General features: G+C 44.7%; 1 protein-coding gene across 8 annotated transcripts in view; it reads left to right on the plus strand.

The window, feature by feature from the left end:
• Positions 1–20,763, plus strand: part of APLP2 (amyloid beta precursor like protein 2) — a 46,492-nt gene that overhangs the window by 18,382 nt on the left and 7,347 nt on the right. For 6 of the 8 annotated variants that reach the window (XM_064634516.1, XM_064634521.1, XM_064634517.1 and 3 more), the window contains exons 2-12: positions 4,033–4,206; positions 5,407–5,536; positions 8,578–8,690; positions 10,178–10,368; positions 11,178–11,395; positions 13,206–13,373; positions 15,351–15,466; positions 16,018–16,092; positions 17,130–17,288; positions 17,762–17,890; positions 20,115–20,214. In XM_064634516.1, coding sequence (XP_064490586.1) covers positions 4,033–4,206; positions 5,407–5,536; positions 8,578–8,690; positions 10,178–10,368; positions 11,178–11,395; positions 13,206–13,373; positions 15,351–15,466; positions 16,018–16,092; positions 17,130–17,288; positions 17,762–17,890; positions 20,115–20,214 — 1,573 coding nt within the window. The remainder of the gene's footprint in view (positions 1–4,032; positions 4,207–5,406; positions 5,537–8,577; positions 8,691–10,177; positions 10,369–11,177; positions 11,396–13,205; positions 13,374–15,350; positions 15,467–16,017; positions 16,093–17,129; positions 17,289–17,761; positions 17,891–20,114; positions 20,215–20,763) is intronic. The other 2 variants (XM_064634523.1, XM_064634524.1) reach the window with 1 other exon arrangement.

A 20,763-nucleotide genomic window follows, 5' to 3' on the forward strand; every position in this document is an offset into this window, starting at 1 on the left:
AGGTTATGGTTGTGTTTGACCTCACTGAAAATGCAGAATTCAGTTAAATATGACATTTTGCAGATACCTTGGTGCTATTAAGGAAAGCTCTCAGGAACTCATTTCTGTGAAATAAAATAACAGCTCCTCTTCACAAGAGAAACACTCCAATCACCCTTCAATCCTCCAGTCCCCAGTAGCATGCCAGAAGGCTTTCCTGAGTAGCAGCATTCCATAGGGAGCTGGATGGACAGCATGTGAAATAATGTGTGTTGTTGTGAGGTTTAACAGATCCTGGAAATAAAAGGCAAGGATTATGATTTTCATGTTTAAGTCTTTATAAACCAGAACTGCAATAGCATTTTTGAGGGGTAGATGTGAAATATTCCTTATTTTACTAAATAAATTCCTTATTTTACTAAATAAATTCCTTATTTTACTTTCATCCCTCCTTTGGGATGGGGGATACTTGCAGGAAGAACAGCCCTGACACTTTTTAGCATATGGAGCCAACCCACTGTCACAAGCTGAAGAGGCGAGTAGTAAATAAAAACTGGGATACTGGGGCAGACACTTCCATCAGAGAAAAAGAAGATTTAGAGGTTTGAATTCCAGTGTTTCAGGACCGTAAATCAGGCACTGCATGACAGGGTGAGGAATTTCACTGACATTAACCGGCTTGAGATTTATGTGTTTGTGTTTTTGGTCTTGAAAGGCAAACTGGGTTACAGAATTATACAAAAGGCAGAGCCCAGTTTATCATGAAACATCTTGTAAATGCAAGTGCCACTGAGGAAAGTAATGGTTTATGGAACAGTCTTTCCCCAAATATCATTTGTCTTGCTCTCATGTTATGGATGTGTATTAATAGGATAATAGCCACTAAAATAATGTTCACCGAGGATGTACACAACTGGATGAACTCTCCTCCATCATGTGTGTGTTGCCCCTCCTGAGCTGTCAGGCTGCTTATTTAAGGGATTGAATCGTTGCTACCCAGCACTACAAGAAGCAGCTGCTTCCATTTATGGCTGGGAAATTCCCCGAGAAAAATGTGCTGTCAGTTGTTCATCCCTCTGCAATGTGGAATGGGTGAATTCTCTGAAGTACTAACGAGCTTAACTGAGGACGTGGCTTTATCCCAAGCTTCGTGCTGGTTTACATGTTTCCCAGCCCTCCTTTTGCAAAGTGATGTTTGAATGTAGCCCGAGGGATCCACTTCTAGGTTTGATACCTCAGTTGTGGGAAGCAACAGAAAATTACTTTGTCCCAAAAACTTGTGTAGGTGACTTTCCTCCCTATTTAAATGTCAGTGTTAAAGATGTGGCCTCCACGGGTACAGATGAAGTTTGTAGTGCTATATTCTCTCATTACAGATTAAAATACTAAATTAAATAATTGATGTGATTGAGGGCTGAAGGGGATTGCCAGTGGAGGGAAAATTGAAGCCCATCGCTCAAAAATCTTACCCTGCAGGTCATGGGGTTAAAGAATCAGTTCGTGTATCTCAAAGTTCATTAATTCACCCAGCAGCGCAATCCAGGAGAAGATTTCTGCCGTTTGATTAAAAGTGATGAAATCAAGCAAGTAATTAGTGTCGTTTGTTCAGCTGGGAATTGGGGCTTAGCATGTTCTGGTAGCTACGGCAACAGCACTCGCTGATATGCAAAGTATGTGAGCAATCCAGGGAGGGGAATGGTACCTTTACAGGGAGCAGAGGTGACAGGAGAGACGGCAAAAATAAACACGGGCTCCAGCAGCATGTAAATAGGGGGTGGGCATGATTTCAGGAGCTTGGTATGTGTTTGAACAGGAGCTTTGCTCAGGCAGGGACTGTGGTGAATGGGTTACTTATGGATGTTTCTACACCTCTCCTGCTCCAGCAGTTCCCTTGCTTTGCTGCAGACTTGTTAAGTTTGCCTTGATGAAAACAGTTTTCAGGCATCAGCAGTGCCAGCAATCTCCAGCCATAGCATGTACATTTTATTCTCTTTTGATGCCGTTTATTCTTTCAAGGGTTAATGCTTCCTGTGTACTTTATCTTGCATCTCTTTTGGTTCTTTTCCAAGGTTGGATCTTGCATGTGGTTGGAGTGTTGTCATAAAACTGTCTTGTGGATTGTTTCCTTTAACATGTCAAGTCTTGTGCTCTGTGGAAAGTGGTTGTTGGTACTGAAGTGGTGTTTGTTTGGAGGGGGATGAAAAGGGCCTCGTACAAAGTTTGTGTGTGTTTAGAGAGTTAGGAAGGATCATTCTACATTTCCCTCTTTCTTCTGAAATGATACACCAGGAGGGAAAGCGATGCAAGAGTCTGCACTTGTAAGAAATTTATTAAGTGGTTTGATTTCTGAAGGAACCAAGTTCCCCAGCCTCAGTGCAATCCAGAACTCAACCTGCATCTGAAGTACATAACTGTTGTCTTTTCCTTGGGACAGAGAGTACAAAAAATGTACTCACACTAAATTTGAAAATATATGTGAATTTGGCAGCATTTTGATACTGGGACATTGATGCCAGTATCTGTTATATATAGTTTAGTATTTCATTACTTTGTGGTCTGCGCTAAAACATACTTTCATGAGCATCTCTTGGTTGGAAGAGTCAGAGTAAGTAGAAGCCACTCTATAAAACTGTTTCTCTTAAGTGGTGCACAGTCAAATAGTTCTTAAAACTCAAGGGGTCATTTTTCTGCAGATAAGACATGAATTTATGCTTTTGTGCCTCAAGTTCATTTTCTCACCCGAGCACTGGTGGTGTGTTCAGCACTAAACAATCCTTGACTCTCTGAGTGTTGAAAAGTCTTATCTCCAGGTAGTGAGATAAGAGGAGGGGGGGAGACATGAGCTAATTATAATGGAGTTATTCTTTTTCCTAATATCCACTAACTAGGATTAGTATCCAGTTATTAGTATCCTAATATCCAGTAACTGGATATTTTCCTAATATCCAGTAACTGCACATTGGCAGTTGAATTTGCTTTAAGCATACATATATTGGTATGAGATGATGGGGGTCTGCAGGCAGTAGGGGGTGAACAGTGCCCACATTTTTGAATGCATAAAAGTTAAATATGAAGGCAGGACTGGTGGCCTGGGGTTGTGCTGCCTGCCAGGGAAGAAAGCAGCTTAGGGGCAGCACTGCCCTGCAGCCTCTGTGCATTGCCGTTTCTGGGCTGGAATAGTTGAAGTGGATTTCATTCCCTTAAAGAGCTTTTGGTTTAGGAGTTCATCTGGTTTTTGCCTTATGCCTCTTCCTTCTCTTTGACAACATCTAGTAGTTATTTAGGGAGAGCACATTCAGCTCCTGCATCCGCTCAGTCTCCTCAGAAAAAAAACAAGCCTGCAATTTAATTTACTCCCCTTTTTCCTCTTTTGGTTAGCCAGCAAGATTTCAGAAAGGGACCCTGACCTTGTTTTCATTGATCAGTCTGCATTTTGACCCGAATGTGAGCTGGAGCTGTCGGGTTTTGTCTGCCGGTGCAGGCTGGGAAGTGCACAGAATACACAGCTCCCATGGGAATGCACTGAATGGGACACAAGAGGCTTTGAAGAGCTGGTTGCCACAGTTGTTTTTCTGATTCAGCAGAAATCATCTTTACTTGTATGTTTGAGCAAGAATCTTAGGTGTTTCTATCCCAAATATTTGATGATATTGGGAGAAACACATGACTTCAAACTCTGAGCAGGATTCTTGCAGTGGGACCCAGTTAGCAGTAGCTTATGTGTAACACAGAGGTGTTTCTGCCAAAAGTTATTAGTATTAGTTAGTTGTAAGGTTTTTCAGACATCAGTTTTACCCTTTGTGGGCACAGCCTTTAAATGCGAATTAATCTTGGTTTAGGTAAGCTGCTATTTCAATAATGAAAATAGAGTTTGGGAAAACAAGCACTAGGAGTGGGCTCAGCATCTTAAGGAATGTTGTTACAAAATAGTTTGCAAGACTCTGGATTAAGCAGGAGCTGTCTGAGATGATGCCAGAGGGTTTCTGGTTCTTGGAGTTCTGCCTTTCATCAGACAATGCAATCAATGTGTTTTGTTTTCCTTTGTGTTCACAGGCCCTCGCAGCCAATGCTGGGACAGGGTTTGCAGTGGCAGAGCCTCAAATTGCCATGTTCTGTGGGAAGCTAAATATGCATGTGAACATCCAGACTGGGAAATGGGAACCTGACACTTCTGGAACCAAGAGCTGCTTTGGAAGGAAGGAAGAGATTCTGCAGTACTGCCAGGAGGTGAGTTTTTCTGGCTCTTCACTGCTGCGAAGGAGTTGGATTCCAATTTAGCTGGTCAGTGGTAAACTAACCCTGCAGGAGACAAGATTGCTGTTGCCCAGCTCAATTCCCTAGGCTGTTTTGCTGAGTTACTGCCCAGGGAGGACACAGCAGTGGGATTTAGGAGCTACCTCTGACTTAGATCAACTTATGCTGCTGTAAGAAGGTCCTTGATCTGTAAGTCAGAGAGAGGTGTCCTTATCTGTGTTTGCAGGGCCTTACCCAAGTGTTCTGCCTCTGAGCAGGTTAACCAGTATCTGCTCTGTGTTGTACCAAATGGAACCTGACACCTGTCTCAGTGACATGTTCATATCAGCCAGAATATTAGAAAGAAAATTTTCATTTAAATGTTGACAGTATTTTAAGCTCTTTATACTTTATTGCAAAAGATATAGTCTACTTTCACTGTGCTCCAGATATGCTGTAACGTATTGGCCTTGATAAGCGTCTTTAATTGCTCCTCTGAGGTGTCAGGCTCGTAAAATACCACAAGGAATGTAGGTTTTTTTTAATGGGAAAGGGACAGAATGCACAATGTCTGGACTGGAAAACTTTTAAAACTGTTTTATAAGGCTGATGTAACTGGGGCTGCATTTGGTTTACGTAGTAGAAACCTAAATATAAGTCAGTGTCTGGACTTGCGAACTCAAGCAGGACATAAGGATCAAATGAATGCATCATAAATGGAGCAGGCATGAGGAAACCTGAGGAGGTGGGTGCGTGTTGGCTTGACAAGAGATGAGAGAGTCTGAAGATGCTACTAAACCCTCTTTGTTGGTGATTGCCCTCTTCCAGAGGATTTTGTATTGCACCAGAAAGAATGGAACAGATAAATCTCCAAACACAAATACTCCTCTACTGCCTGCAAAGCCAGACCCCTCAGCTTAGTGCCAATGAGGGTTCTTGCCTCTGACCTGGCTTTCTCCTCCCTCACAGAAGTGATAACATATTTCCTTTCTCAAGCCCCGTGTGACAGACAGCTGGGAGCTTTTTTATGTCTTCAACTGTCCTAATTTTGATCTAGAGGAAAGTGCGTGTGTCCATGTGCAAACTTGAGCTTGTTTCTATGTAGAGAATCAGCCTCACCACTCCTGGTAGGAGCTGCTTTGCACATTCTGTGTCCTTTCTGGAGAGAAACCTCTGTGTGTGTGCTGTTAACAGATGTACCCAGACCTGCAGATCACCAACGTGGTGGAAGCCAACCAGCCCGTGAGCATCGACAGCTGGTGCAAGCGTGGGAAGAAGCAGTGCAAGGACCACACTCACATCGTGGTGCCCTACAAGTGCCTGGGTGAGTGCCGGGGGGCTGTGCATTCTGTGGGAGGAGCAAGCAATTCCTCCCAGGAACAACTCAGTTCCTAAGGGTTCTCTCATATCAGGTTGCCATTTCCACATCCAGCTTCCACGTTTTTCTTTCCATAAGATGGAACTCTGCCTTTCTGGAGCAGATCGACAGTTTGATAACAACTGTGGTGGAATAATGATGCCTGGCATGATAAAGAAATTCCTATTCTCTCTGCAACTGCCATAAAAACCTGAAGGCTATTGTATCTGAGTATCACAAAGACACTGGGCTTTAATACTCTGATCCTATTTTTGTGGAGCTTTAATATTTTGTTGCCTTGGAGACTTAAATGCTCAGTGTGCTCAGGCTTCCTGCTGTGGTCTTGGCAAGAGATCTCTATTCTATTTCAATGACTATATTTAAACTTTGCAGTTTCAAAGAGGCCTTGCTTCTTGCAGCTGTATCCCATGTCCCCACTTTGAACTGTGAAAGAGTAGGAGATAAACTGTGATGGACTTCATGGTGCTTTGCAGAATGTCCCCACCCACTGGAGTCAGGCAGCGTGTGTGACTGGTTTACCTTGTGCTCCCTGCCCCAGGCGTGGTTCTGACGCTGCGCTGCTCCGTGGCTGTGCTCAGGACTGAGCTTAGTCCCAGCTGGCTGAGTTTTTTTCAATCGTCCACTGGAAAAGGCTTGTTCTATAAGAAGTCTTAGGAGAGTCTGATTGCTGGGAGCATTCATTGGGAACCAGTTTTCATAGTTGATATCCATATCTCAGGTTAACATGTGATTTGACAGAGGAGAACATCAGCAAACCTGCAGAACCATGTGGGTACTTTGTCCTGTGTTTTATACCTTCCACTACACAATCATAAAGCATTTCATTAAAAATGAAATTTAACATGGACACATCCTGGCAGAAAGGGGCTTGTCTTTATAAATGTGGAAATTCAGGTTTGGGAAGCAACCAAACCCAGCTGAGTATACAGAGAACTTCTGATGGAAATAAGGATGAAAGCAAGATCCCTGGATTTATAAGGAGTCATCTCTTTCAGAAATAGTCCTCCCCCAAGCCTATTCTCCAGCTGAAAAATAAGCTGATTTTAGTGATGCTGCCCTAAAATTTGATAAGCATTAAACTATATGTTCAGGTTTTTCATGAACTGTGTCTCTCACAGTGTGCATGACTTGCACATCCCAGCCTGGGAGGCAGCTTTGTTTTTCAGATGCAAGCTGCAAGTCAGGAGTCCACATCTATAAAGCACCTTCTCCTTTAGCACTCCACAAATTGCTGGTTGTAAAAGGATCTTGTGTTTCTCTGTGATTATAGTCAAAATATGGAATTTCATTCCCATTCGTGCTTGTGTCTTCCTTGATACCTTAATGCACATTGTATCTTGGGTGGGATATAAACATACCATGTTTAACCCTCTCTGCTTCCCTTCACCAGAGAAAGGTCCTTTGTATTTCAAAGGTGAAGAGGAGAACCCAAAACCTTCTGCCTTCAGTCCACACAACCACAATCTCTTGGTTTTCAAGTTTGCTCAGTTTTAGTTTTCTTATCAGGAGCATTTAAACTTTTTTTACTTAACTTATTAAACTGATAGGGAAGGAGAAAAGATTATTAACTCAAAATTCTAACTGGGCTGTTTTGAGACAAGAAAATGGGGAAAATAGCATCTCTCTTAGTTTAAAATGTAACTAACTGCAAAGGGATGACGAAGGCCAGTTGATTCCATTATCTTCAATTGTCATCAGATAATCTGTCCCTAAACTCTCTTTAACTTCTCTGTAGAAGTGTCCATGAGCCTTTGGTATCAATACTGAGGGGTTGCAAAACACACTGGGTGTGCAGAATATTTAAAATATATTTTGACAAGATAATGTTGAAGATTGATTGAACAAAGAATTGTGCTCCCTGGAGACTGTGAGAAAAGGCCTTTGACTTAAAAACCTTTTCTCCAGTTTTAACAAATGATTCCTAAAGCTGCTGGTCATGTATGCAGGGAATGTTGCTTTGAAACAGTTGAAGATCTTTTCCTGATCTTCTTAGAGTATCTAATCACGCCCTTATTTTAAAATTATTGAATGTGGCATTTAAATCAGCAAGAAAGAGAGAAAAACCTCAACTTGGAGAAAATACCGTGGTTTGGATCCCAGTGTTCACTGGGACTTCTGGGCTAAGAACAGGAAGCGACGCTCACTTAGTTCTGATCCTTATTTTCCATGTGTTGGTACCACACTGAATGATGATGGAAATTTAGGCTAAATAGCTTTTAAGTGCAATTAATACAGAGTCTGTAGAGCAGACCGATTCTTTCTCTCCCATCTTCCTCAAAAGCAAAAGTCTGGTTTTGGCACAAAGATTGTGCCAGAGCTTACTCTTGCTGGTGAGGTTGTGGTTTTCTAAATGTTGCAATACAGCGTATTTGCTGACTTGGGTTCTACTCTGGTTTTTAGGCTGTACAGTTTTTATTTTTCCAGCCCTCTGTGTTTTGTTTAAGGACTGTCCCAGGCAGGGAATGTGCTGCAGTTGATCCTGAATTAAACCATCTGGAAACAAAACAAAACAAAACCAAACCAAACAAGACTTGCTCAGATACTGAAAACATAGATAACACTCAGGGCATATAAAAATTTCCAGGTTGTTTCAGCAGCAGCCAGTGTGTGAAGGAGCTTTGATGTGATGCAGCTCATTTAGAAATAGGGGATTAAGTGGTTTGAAAACTTATGTGTGCAGACACAATCTTTTCAAAGACTTGAGTGAAATCTCTTCAGTCAGTTCTTTTGGTTCCTTGAACAACGGTTTATTAACTTGCACTGTAAACTTTACCTTCAGGGTCAGCAGTCAGCCCCTATTCCTGGTTTTACCGTGGAAATTCAGACTGGTTTTGTGTAGATTCTCAGAGATAATTTTCAGAACTGATGTGACTTGTTCCCATTAGGAATATTCCAACCCTTCAAGCCACATGCACGACGTGTGCTCTGGGGGGGCTCCGGTGGTGGCTTTGGGCAGGTGTGACCTGGGTCTGCTGTGTGTTTTTCAGTGGGTGAGTTCGTGAGCGACGTGCTGCTGGTGCCCGAGAAGTGCCGGTTCTTCCACAAGGAGCGGATGGATGTGTGTGAGAGCCACCAACACTGGCACACTGTGGCAAAGGAGGTAATGCAGCTGCTGGAGCAGCAGTATTTAGTCTGCACTTGGATGCAGGCAGTGTTGGAACATAGCAGTATTTATCTCTGGGCTGTTATTCCCATGTTCCAGTCAATGGACTGAGGCAACAGCAAGGAAATGAACATTTAAAAGTACTCAGGTGACTCAAAAAACCTGTGGAGTCACTGAATTATTGTTCCCTCATGAAAAGCTGTCCTAAGTCGCTTATCCAGATCATGGAGCTAGGAACTGGGATGCTGCTTTAACCAGTGCTTCATCCCTCTTTCCAGGGAGCTGCAGTGGGCATAGCATAGTTCCTGTTTTTCTTGCACATTTTGCTTTAATGTACCGGCTGCTGCTGGGGATTTGGTTGGGAGGGTTTGCCTGGGAGCAATCTGAGTTTCGTTGGGACTGATTAGTGGAGGTTTTACATAAGAGATGGATTATCTTCTCAGGATAAATGCAGCCCGTGGTTTTGGGGTGTTTTTTTGGTTCTTTATCTGACTAGCTAAACTGCTGCAAATGCTCTGCATACCCATTTGAAGCTGGGGTAGTAAAAACAGGATCATGACAAAATGTACATGTTTTCTATTTTGTAGAAGCAGCAATTGTAGAAGCAGCAGCACATCAATCAGTTGTGATGGTGCTGAAAAAGATGAGGTTAAGGATGTTCCAGTTAAAATTCCTATTTCTTTAAAATCCTGTGGGCAAAAACCTCTCTAAATAAAGCTGTACTAGAGGAATTGCCTTTTAATTGAGGATAAACTTGTTAATGTCTAGCAAATTGAAAAATCATTTGTTTTAAATGTAGTTGGAGAACTTTTCCAGCAATATTTGGCTCATTTAAAATCTTTGCTGTAACAAAGCAAAGCACAAAAGGGTTCTGATGTGCATAATAAAGCTTTTCTTACTTCATTCTTTGCTGAGTATGACAAAGCCAAGTATTTCCTTAACTTAAGAGAGGTGTATAGACATAATGTCGGATCATAGTTTGCATTTAACTTTTTACTTGAATTATCTGATTGATTTTCATCTACAGCATGTTAAAATAATCTTGACACAAAGTCCATTTGAGCTATTATTCACTTACTCCAGTGTAAAGTTTAATAGATAACGTTTAATGAAACAGCTAGCCCGGAAAAGCAAACACCCGTTCTGGTTCTTTCAAGTGCTCTCTCCCTTGAGTTGGCACAAAATGTTTTGCTGTTTCTCCTAAAGTTTGCCAGGCTGACAGACCAGCACTTGTTGGGGCCAGGGTGTGATACATTAACAGCAGGAAGCTCTGAATGTGGGAATTTTCTGGGGATTTCTTTTGCCCTGCAAGTTTCAAATCCATTTTCCTTTGATGTTCACTCCTAGGTCATATGTTGCTGTTGTGTTTTTGCTGTAAAATTTAAACCATCGGTCGCATTCTTGGGACCTCTGATAGGCAAACTTGAGGTTTATCCAAAGGAGGGGCACGATGCTAAACTGACCTGGCTGGGCTCTCCTTTCAGGCCTGTCTGACAGAGGGGATGATCCTGCACAGTTATGGGATGCTGCTGCCCTGCGGGGTGGACCAGTTCCATGGGACAGAATACGTGTGCTGTCCTCAGACTAAGGTTGTGGATGAGGCTCTGTCCAAAGAGGAGGAGGAGGAGGAGGAGGAGGAGGAGGAGGAGGATGAAGACTATGACCTTTACAAAAGGTAGGGTTCTTTCTTACTGGTGTAGGTGTTACCACCGGCTGCTTGGGAATATTTCACGCAGCACCTCCCTTGTGCTGAGGGTTGAGAGAATTTCTGTGCTTCTGAATTGTGTCCTGAGCTTGAAGGAGCCTTGCAGGAGGACAAGTGACTTTTTTATTACTGGAGGAGCTCAACAGCCCCTCTCCCTTCATCCTTGGACAGAGAGAGTTGGGGTCACTCAGCCTGGAGAAGAGAAGGGTCCAGGGAGACCTGAGAGCCCCTTCCAGTGCTTAAAGGGGCTCCAAGAGAGCTGGAGAGGTACTTAGGACAAGGGTCTGAAGGGACAAGACACAGAGAATGGCTTCCCTCTGCCAGAGGGCAGGATTAGGTGGGATATTGGGAAGGAATTGTCTGTGAGGGTGGTGAGGCCCTGGCACAGGTTGCCCAGAGAAGCTGTGGCTGCCCCATCCCTGGAAGTGTCCAAGGCCAGGTTGGACAGGGCTTGGGATTGAGGATAGGGGAAGGTGTCCCTGCCCATGGCAGGGGGTGGAACAATATGGGTTTGAAGGTCTCTTCCAACCCAAACCATTCCAGGATTCTACAGCAGGCACCTCCCCCAGGGATAGACTCTCATTTCCTGAGGAAAGCTGATGGGGAAGTTCAAGGAAATGAGAGATGTCCCGTTGCTGTGGGTGATGGGCCAATCAACAGTCGCTACATTTATTTTTCTCATCTCTAGTGTTTCTAGAACAGATGGAAAGAGAATCATTATTCTGGTACATCCCTGATCAGCCTTAACTTTACCCTCTAATATAACCATATTCTTCTAGTGAGTTCCCTACAGAGGCAGGTGTAGAAGACTTCACAGGAACAGCTGTGGAGGAAGATGAGGATGAAGATGACGAAGGGGAGGAGGAAGAGGACGTGGTGGAAGACCGTGATTACTACTATGACAGCTACAAGGTGGATGATTACAATGAGGAGACCCCCACAGAGCCCAGCAATGACAAGGCTGTGGCTGAGAAGGAAGTGAGCAGTGATATGAAATGTAAGACACATTCCAGCATCCAGGCCTCTTCCTCCCTTGGGATTATCTCTGTTGGCTGTCAGTTAGTGATGGGGTTTTGATCAAGTCAATAAATGCCACTTGGAAGTTTTATTTGCCAGATAAGTTAGCAAACAGAGGAAAGGTGATGATGCTTGTGTTTCAAGTGTTGAAATTAACTCTCGAGAGCACGGGCCATATGTTTGCAGATAAACAGCAGTTCTGCTGGCAGGGAGCCCAGTGTTTGGCACGCTGAACAAGCATCTCCACCAAGGTGCAGTGATGAGTCAGAAAAACTGTATCTGCAAATTCTGGAAAATCTAAAAGAGGCATTTGGGGCACACCGTAAGTTTAAAATCCCTGTTTGGGGGTGATTATCTTGGATTTGGTATTTTATATAAAAAGGAAACTAGAAGTGGGCCATACTCTGCAGAGGTGGCATCAAGGTGCTATCTGGCTATTTAAGAGTGAGGAACATCCTTAGTGCTGCCTTTGCATAAACACTTCTCTTCCACAAAAGAAAGTCAGCAGCTTGGCCCAGCTTTGTTCTATGATAATATATCCTTTGTGCATTATTAAGATCCACTGCAGCTTTTGTTCAGTGGTCGGTGCCCTCACAGAGGGTTGATGGCGTGGTACCTCAGTTATGTGATGTCCTATTCTTTGTGTGTAGAAGTGTCTGTAGAGGAGAGAGGAGGGGAGAGGGAATGAAATTCAATTAGCTCCAGATCACTGAATCATTGCCAGCAGTTCTTGCATCTTTTTGGTAAAATGCCAGCATGCTGCAGATAATTTTACTTGCTGAAACAAGGCTTAGCTCATATGTGTCCAGGGCTGTTACAGGTCTGCAGGTATTGAAAGAGACTTAGAGTAGTATGACTGGGGTGTCTGTTTTGGGGGTACACTGCTTTTTTTCTCCTAGTACCACAAACGGTTGCTAATTTATACACAATATCTTTTCTCTTGCCTCAGAATAGCCCAACTGCTATTGCTGGCTGACCATGAAGCAATCCACGTGCCATGGCTGCATGGAGTTTTAATATTTAGTGCACAGATGTTTCAAAACTTAAAAACTGAGGCTGGCATAGCAGTCATTCCTTTTGGTTAGCCTGCCTTTTCCTGTGCTCTTACACCTCCCCTGTAAGATATGGATTGTCTGTCCAGGCAGAATGCAGCAAACAGGACATGTTGGGATGCTTTAATGGACCGTTCCATTTTATACAGTGGAGGATCTCCCCCTGGGGCACCAAGGGCATAATACTGTGCCATCAGCAGAACAGATCCTTGCTGTTCCAGCCCCTGGCTAAAGAGAAATCACCAATGAGAGCTCTATGTTGAGAAAGAGTGAGCTGCTCAGCTCACTCCAAAGCACCATGTGCAGGCACCTCCCTGACATTATGATGGATGCTTTGGCCACATTAAGCCCCCCAGAACTGTCAGAAGCCCTTTGGTCACTGAAGGATTTGGAAGGGGAGGGATATTTATAACTTCATTTGTGTTGCTTTTGGACTAACCACTGATATCCCAGCACCCCAAAGGCCTGGGACAGAAGAATAATTCTTTTGAGACAACTAATCTCTCCATTCGTGTCATTCCTCTGAAAGCAATTCTGCACCCTTAATATTGGTCAGAATGTTTGATCTTTAGCCTCAGGCCAGGGAAAAACTGGGAGACTCTGATAAACATTTCCTGCTGTTGAGGCCAGCGCTGGTGCCCCAGAGGAAGGTGTGAGGCAGAGCCACCCTGCGTTGTGTAGGTCACTGAGCAAGGCCTGTGCTCCTCATAGCTCATGTTCTACCCCATCTCCACACAGCTGTCTGCTCCCAGGAGGCCCTGACAGGGCCCTGCCGGGCTGTGATGCCTCGCTGGTACTTCGACCCTAACAAGAGAAAGTGCATTCGCTTTATATATGGAGGCTGCGGAGGCAACAGGAACAATTTTGAGTCAGAGGAGTATTGTATGGCTGTGTGTAAAAAGATGAGTAAGTCCTGCCTCCCACTGGCCCTTTGCAGCTGGCCACTGTCTGTCTGGCGTGTGGTGTCTCCTCCTCCTTGCCTGGGGCAAGAGAGGACCCGTCTGTAGCTTCTCCCTTTGGTTCTGGTGTCTGTCTCTTTGCAGCAGTCTCCTCCTGTCTCTGCTTCCCTAGGTCCATAGGATGATCATTCCTGGGAAAAGTAGCTCTCACCATATGCTGTCTGTGCTCCCTGTTGGCTTGCAGCTCTTGCCGAGGGCTCAGCTGTCCTCTTCAGGTCTGAACCTGGGACCAGGGGCTGTCTCTGACCTTGCCTAACTGGCTTTCTTTCCAAAACAAATGAAAGGAAGCCCTTGCTCCCCCCAGTTGTGTTCCCATGCCTGTGTTTGACCAGTAGGTCCTGAAAAGCAGGATGCTGCTCGCTGTTCTCCTGGTAATAGGCATTTTGTTGCTATTTTAATTTTGGAAAGTATCAGACAAATAGTATAGAAATCAGATTCCCAGTTTCAGCTCAGTATGAAATATGAATCACGACTCAATCCCTGTGTTTTTGAGTGCTTGAGGTTTTTGGCACCAATTTCAACTGGCTTTTATGTCAGATGATAAAGCTACCAAAAACATTTTAACCTCCTTATTAATCTTATTGTTGAACTCCAGCACTTCCACTTCAGCTACCATTAAAGCCTTTTGAAAGGCTTTTTGTGTTATCTGGGGTTTGGCAGCCTGACTATACAGCCATAATCCTGTTTACAAAATGGGCTTCATGCAAGTGCTTTAGATTGGGCTGATCTGACTGAGGCAGGGAAAGAAAAGATGTGGATGTCAGGAGCTTTTGGGACAAAAGTTTGTCCTGTTACAGAGGGATTTGGGGTCGGGAAGAGGGTTGTCTGTGTCCAAGCCTGGTTCAGAAATGCCATGAGCAGGCCCAGAATCCAGCACTGATATGACACTGTCCTTTGCACACAAAAGTGCCTGTGTTGTATGTTCCAAATATTTTCCCCCAGTTAGAGGGAAGGTGGGTGGATGCCGGTGTGTGTTAAACTCTTCTCCTGTGTTCATGCCGAAGTGCCAGATTAATTATTTCCGAAGCATGCTCTATTTCAATGATGTGTTGGAGGTTTTCCCCCCAAAATAACTAATACGGATGAAAGGTTGCCTTAACTGTCCCTTTCTGCCCTCCCTCAGGCAAAGGGCAACGATGGAGTGCATCATGTTTGCCATAGTTCCTCTCAGAAAGGCTCTGGGATGTGTAGTGTCTAAAACTGTAGCACAGGAGCTTGGTTCAGCACTTCCTAAACTGCAGAACACAGCGTACAGAGCCCCTGGTGTGGATTTTGCAGATGCTTGAAATTTATCTGTTTTGAAATTTTGTTTTTCCCCTTGTTGAATTTGGATGTCTTGAAGTTACAAACCATCCAATGTATTGGACAAGTCACTTTGTCACACTGAGCCTCCTTCTGTCGCTGTCTTGTCTAATATCATTGCCTGTTAGTCTTGCATGGCGCATCTGGTAGGGAAGGTATGTTTGAAGTATAAAATATTGGGGAGTGTTTTGTGCAGATTTATTGTCAAAGCTCCCTAATCATATTAATGATGTCTGGAGCTAGCTTGTTAGTGAACAGCTAATGCACAGAATGTCATTTAAAACATCCAAAGCCAATGTGGAAGGGAAGAGAAAAGGAGTTCTTTATCCTGCCATCCAAGTCCCTGTTTCTGGAGCTGAGCAGTGCTCATCTCAGAACTGGGAAGGCTGAGCAGGTGCTGGTCGCCACAGTGCATGGCTGTGTGATGTAGCTGATGTAGCTGATGTTGTGCAGTGAATTGGCAGCTCAGAGATTCCAAACTGGACTCCTGGTAGGTGGTTCAGTAGACTCAACCTGCCAGATTGTTAATGATGCAGGCGTGGAGATCCCTCTCCTGCCCTGCCCTTTGCAGTCCAGGATCCCGGGTTTCCAAGCCCTGCTGACGCTTCCCCTGTCCTGGCAGTGCCCACTGATGATGTGGATGTCTACTTTGAGACCCCAGCTGATGACAATGAGCACGCCCGCTTCCAGAAGGCCAAGGAGCAGCTGGAGGTCAGGCACCACAACCGCATGGACCGGGTGAGTGTGTGCCTTCAGCCTGGGTGCTGCTGCCTCCCTGCTGCCTGGCTTTATCTGGGCAATCTGATGGTGGAAAGGCTTCCTTTCCAGTTTCCAGCCTTCCATGTGTTTTTTGCAGTATGACCACATCATGGCAGTTAGATTTTTATTTCTGCAGTGTTGGAAGAGAGGAATTAGATTAGATTAGATGTTAGGAAGAATTCTTTACTCAGGCCTGGCACAGGTTGCCCAGAGGAGCTGTGGCTGCCCCATCCCTTGAAGTGTCCAAGGCCAGGTTGGACAGGGCTTGAAGGGTGTCCCTGCCCATGGAAGGGGTGTTGGAATGAGATGGGCTTTAAGGTCTCCAACCCAAACTATGCTGGGATTCTATGAATCATTGAGGGTACTTGGCTCGCTGCCCAGGGGGCTTAAGTTTTTAAGCCCCACAGCAGCTCTATTGTGCCTTCAAAACCTGGCCAGGCTGTGCCAGGATCTGCCTGTGGAGGCAAATGAATTTGCAAAGATCAGATGTAAATTTGTCTGTTGTTGATGTCTGTCCTTTTTTTGTCCAGGTGAAAAAGGAATGGGAGGAAGCTGAGCACCAAGCTGTAAATCTCCCCAAGGCAGAAAGGCAGACTCTCATCCAGGTAAGAGTGGAAGGACCTAAAGAGGAAAGTTACTGAGAGAGATTGTAATATTCAGAGCCAAAAGATGACTGAGATGGAAGCACAGCCTTCCTGCTCTGTCAACAGCTGCCTTTTAGAGCAGGTTTGATTCAACTGCATTCTTTATTCTTAAAGCTGGAGATGATCTGACCTTGTGCCAGGTCCTTTCCTAGATCCACTAGTAGGAAGTGATCTTGCCCTTCAAGCGTAGCAACAGCAGAGCCAAATTGTAATTTCAGACCTTTGGCCTGTTTTGCACTACCCAGTGGCCTCAGAGTCTGGTTCAGACTCAGCCCTGGCTCTGTGGACACACATTTCCTGTCGGGACAGACTTAGTGAAAACCGCTTAGACAGCAGATAAAGCTGATTTGCTGCCAAAATGCCAATCTTGGGCCTTATGGGGGGAGTTCAGCTGGACTGTGAAGTTAATCAAGGATATTCGTGGTGTGGGATTGTTAGGGGAAGGCTCTTCTGGTAGTGACAACTGTATGAATTTCCCTCAAACTAAGTGACTGACTCCAGCTTTTCATCCCACTTTGGATTTTATCCTGGAACACGGTTTTCTCTCTGCATTTTTTTAATGTAAGTCACTGTTTGGAACTATATGCAAGTCCAAGAGCTTGCCATCATCTCTAGTGGAACATAACAACTCTTAGTCATGTGTTCTAGTTGGTTTGGAGATTAATGGCTCCAGGCTGAAGGGATCAATCCTATTTCCATACTGCAGGGTTGAGGGAAAGAGTTGATACTGTGTCAGTCATTCAGCACAGCCTGATCTTTATGTGCAAGGTCATTTTCCTTCTTCAGACCTTTGTAATGGCCTATGAGGGAAGTTTGGAACGCAAATTGTCACTATTGAATTTGCAAAGATGAAGTCTGCATCAGCATCTCTCCTACTCCTGTAAAGGGGTTAGACATGGAGTTTGACAGTGACTGTTAGTTCTAAGGAGTGACATGAGTGAGAGCAGGTGACCCTGGTCACACAGGGCATTTCATGCACACAGCTTTCTTTGTCCTAGCACTTCCAGGCCATGGTGAAATCTCTGGAGAAGGAAGCAGCAAGTGAGAAGCAGCAGCTTGTGGAAACTCACCTGGCTCGTGTGGAAGCGATGCTGAACGATCGCCGTCGGATCGCCCTAGAGAACTACCTGGCTGCCCTGCAGGCTGACCCACCACGGGTGAGCTGCTCTCCACCACATTTCTACAGCAGGACAGCACTGGGTAGGAAGTAATGTGGCAATGTCTTGATGAGAAGGTGGCCTGTGACTTGCCAGGGCAGAAATTGGGAATAGGTTCCTGGGAAAGCTTTCTCCATCGTGGCAGTTTGTGCTGCAGACTTGGCAGTGGGACTCCTAATTGACTCGCTGGTGAAAAAGCCCTCTACTTTGTTTGGTGTCCATAAGGCACAGTTCAGAAGGTGTGGTGTTCTCAGTCAAAAAGGCTTAATTAATAAGTGTTCTGAGTCAAAGAGGCTTGATTTGAATATGTTCTGAGTCAAACAGGCATAATTTAAAGAGAAAATATCTAAGAGGTGAGTGCAGGTGACAGATCTGTCCAACACTAAAGCAGGCTCCCATCTGAGGTGCTGTTTTCAGCTGTGAATCTGATTTGACTCCCGTGGGTTTGAGCTGTTCCCTGCTCCCCTCCCCAGCCCCACCGCATCCTGCAGGCCCTGAAGCGCTACGTCCGTGCCGAGAACAAGGACCGGCTCCACACCGTCCGCCACTACCAGCACGTCCTGGCAGTGGACCCCGAGAAGGCTGCACAGATGAAGTCCCAGGTGAGGAGGTTTCATTTTCACCCAGCCCTGGCTGTCAGAGGCTCTGAGAGCCCTGTGTTGTTGGGTACTATAGCAACATCGCCCTTGTGCAGAGCTTTCCCTCTCACCAGATACACTCCCTGCACAATTTTCCTTGGTGCTTGACTCTGTAAAAAACTGAAACTCTGATTTATTTTGGCCACAATGACAAGTCAAGGGATTTAGAACTAGTTCAGTATCGGTATTGTGTTTCCTTTTATAAAACACCCATGAAATTATTTGTTGAGAGGTTGGTCTTCCTTGAACATCCTTCCTCATGCCCTCTAAGACCTCATGTCTATGTTCCTTTCATTAGGCTTGTTCTTCACTGTATTGGGGGGTTGTGGGAATTGTGCTTCTGCAGAGTTATTGCCTGGTTTGCAAAGCATAATACGTAACTCTTTCCAAGCACTTGATCATTGTTGTTAACCTTATCACAAGTCTTGTTTTGATGCGTGTACGTTGTGCTGTTGCACTATACTGTACTCCTGAACAGCTAGAAAATAATTTTCCTCCTACTGGGTAGTGTGTGTGAATGTGCTGCTTGAAACCTGGCAAGAATAGTTACAGATACTCCACAAATCTTTGGAATTACGTCCTGACACTTGTTTTCACTTGTTTTAAAATGGTAAAAGGTTATCTAAAAGGTCCAACTGATTCAAAATTCAAATGAAGAATGGCCTGATAATATCGAAAGGTCTGTTCATAAGGGCTCAGAGAGAACTGACTGTCCAGTCACAGCTTTAGGAATGTTTTCCCAGTTCCAGTTTGTGGTTGATATGCTGCTTTGGAATATCTTTGAATTTTGTAATGTATGAAATATAAGGAGAAGGAAAAAGAACAGAGAGCTGCAGGGAGACAGTGTAGTAGAGCACATCCAGTGCTGCCAAATGGAAGAAATAAGCTGAGGAAAAATGCAATAAAAAGTGTATAACCAGGAGATGGAAATATCCTGGGTTACGAGTAGGACAGGGAGGGGCAGAGCAGTATCACAGTGATTTTCTAGAAGTGAACCTCACCCTTGGAGGTGCCAGGTCCCATGGGTGTCACCTTGTTTCTGGGTACTGGCAGTGAACCTTCTCCTCGTGTCTCCCGGGTTGTCTCCCACTGGCTGTGTGACTCAGCGTGATCCTCCCTCAGCTGCACATCCTCAGGAGGGGTGGGGCACTTACACTGGGCAGAGCTGACCTTTTGCTCTGGATGCAGATTGCCTTTTCGGAGACACATCAAGCACAGTCCACCCCAACACTTTGTTCTGCTGCCAGAGCCTAAGAGAGAGTGTGTGAACTGTGTTCTTGTGCTAAACCCTGAGCAGTCCTTAATTCGTTCTGAAGGCTGCAGTGTCAACAGATCTACATGAGAGGGATGTGGGTGGTACAGTTCAATTGCCATTCCCTTAACTTTTCAGCTGCACTTTTAAGCTCCTCAATCGATTCCCTTGATTGACAAGCTGCCACATGTAAAATTAAATTGCTTTCATCCTTGCTCTTAAAGGTCAGGCACACATCAGACCGTAAAGCAGGTCCGTCCAACTCCTTGGGTTTTTTTCAGTGTTGGGCCGTCCATATAAATGTTCTCCAAGCTCTGTGTGATCCTTGATTATGCAGCACCCTCTTCAGGTCAGGCCTGACTTCACCACTGGGCTTACTGTACTTGGGAGGAGCAATTGGAGGTTGCACACAGTTCGAATGTATTTCTCAAATGAAGGGAGAACACTGTTGCCAGTGAGTGGGTGTCAGACAAATGTAATGCCACCGTTGGTATGAAAGGCACCTTTGTTCTGAGACCAGAGTTGATAAATAATATTGTGTACTCCCTTTGCCTGTATTTTTTCTATCAGTCAGGGATGATAATCCATTTAATAAAGCACTTGCAGCTGCTGCAGGAGATGAATTATGACCCTGTCTGGCATATGGGAAATACCAGCCTCGGTGGTATTTTGGTGTTTCCAGTGGAGAGCTGGTTACAAGAGTCAGCTGAATGCTCTCTCTTACCTCCAGCACTTCCCAAAATACTGAGAGCAACATATACAGATGGCCAGTTCCAGGGAAGAGTGATGTGGTGGAGAGATCAGTCAGAGAATTGATTAGATAGCCCTGTGTCCCATGGCAGACCTACCAGTTGTAGATATTTTATTAAGCAAGGGAAGAACTACGAAGTGACTGACAGTCTATGCCTACTCCAACACACTCTTGTACATCTGCAGGTGATGACACATCTCCATGTGATCGAGGAGCGGATGAATCAAAGCTTGTCTCTGCTGTACAAGGTACCATATGTGGCTGAAGAAATCCAGGATGAGATTGGTGAGTGTGTGTGCCAGTTCATATGCTGTGTTAAGACTCCAAGCTTTCATATCCAGTGGGCTCCCAAATGATTGGTAGCTCCTTTGGGGGGATGCCCTTGACAACAAGCACTGGGGCTTAGGCTTAGGTACCGCAGGGCAGACACTCTGGGATTTGTAGCACAGGCAGTGAGAATAGCTTGTTCCCAAGAACTTTCACTGTCTCCATTTAAAAAAAAATCAACAACATTCAGAATAGCAAAGCTGTTTCTCTAAGGGAGGTGAAAAAGGTCCATAAAAATAAGCAGATGGTTTCCAGTTTTATAGTTTAATCCCATCTTGCCAAACTCTCTTGCCACATCAAGCCTCTTGGCCCTTATTTGCATGTATTTCTAACAAATAAGAGAATTTACTGAGAATTCCAGATGAGACTTCAGAGCCTGCAAGATAAATAACCTGGCAGCCTTGAACATGTTCCCCTGCAGCTCTGCCTCAGCGAGGTTCAAACCATCTGCCCCTCTCTGTCCCTGCCAGGCTTCGTGCAGTTTGTGGAATAAATTCTCTTCTTCCT

This window comes from Pseudopipra pipra, chromosome 23 (genome assembly GCF_036250125.1).
Source record: "Pseudopipra pipra isolate bDixPip1 chromosome 23, bDixPip1.hap1, whole genome shotgun sequence".
Taxonomy (NCBI): Eukaryota; Metazoa; Chordata; class Aves; order Passeriformes; family Pipridae; genus Pseudopipra; species Pseudopipra pipra.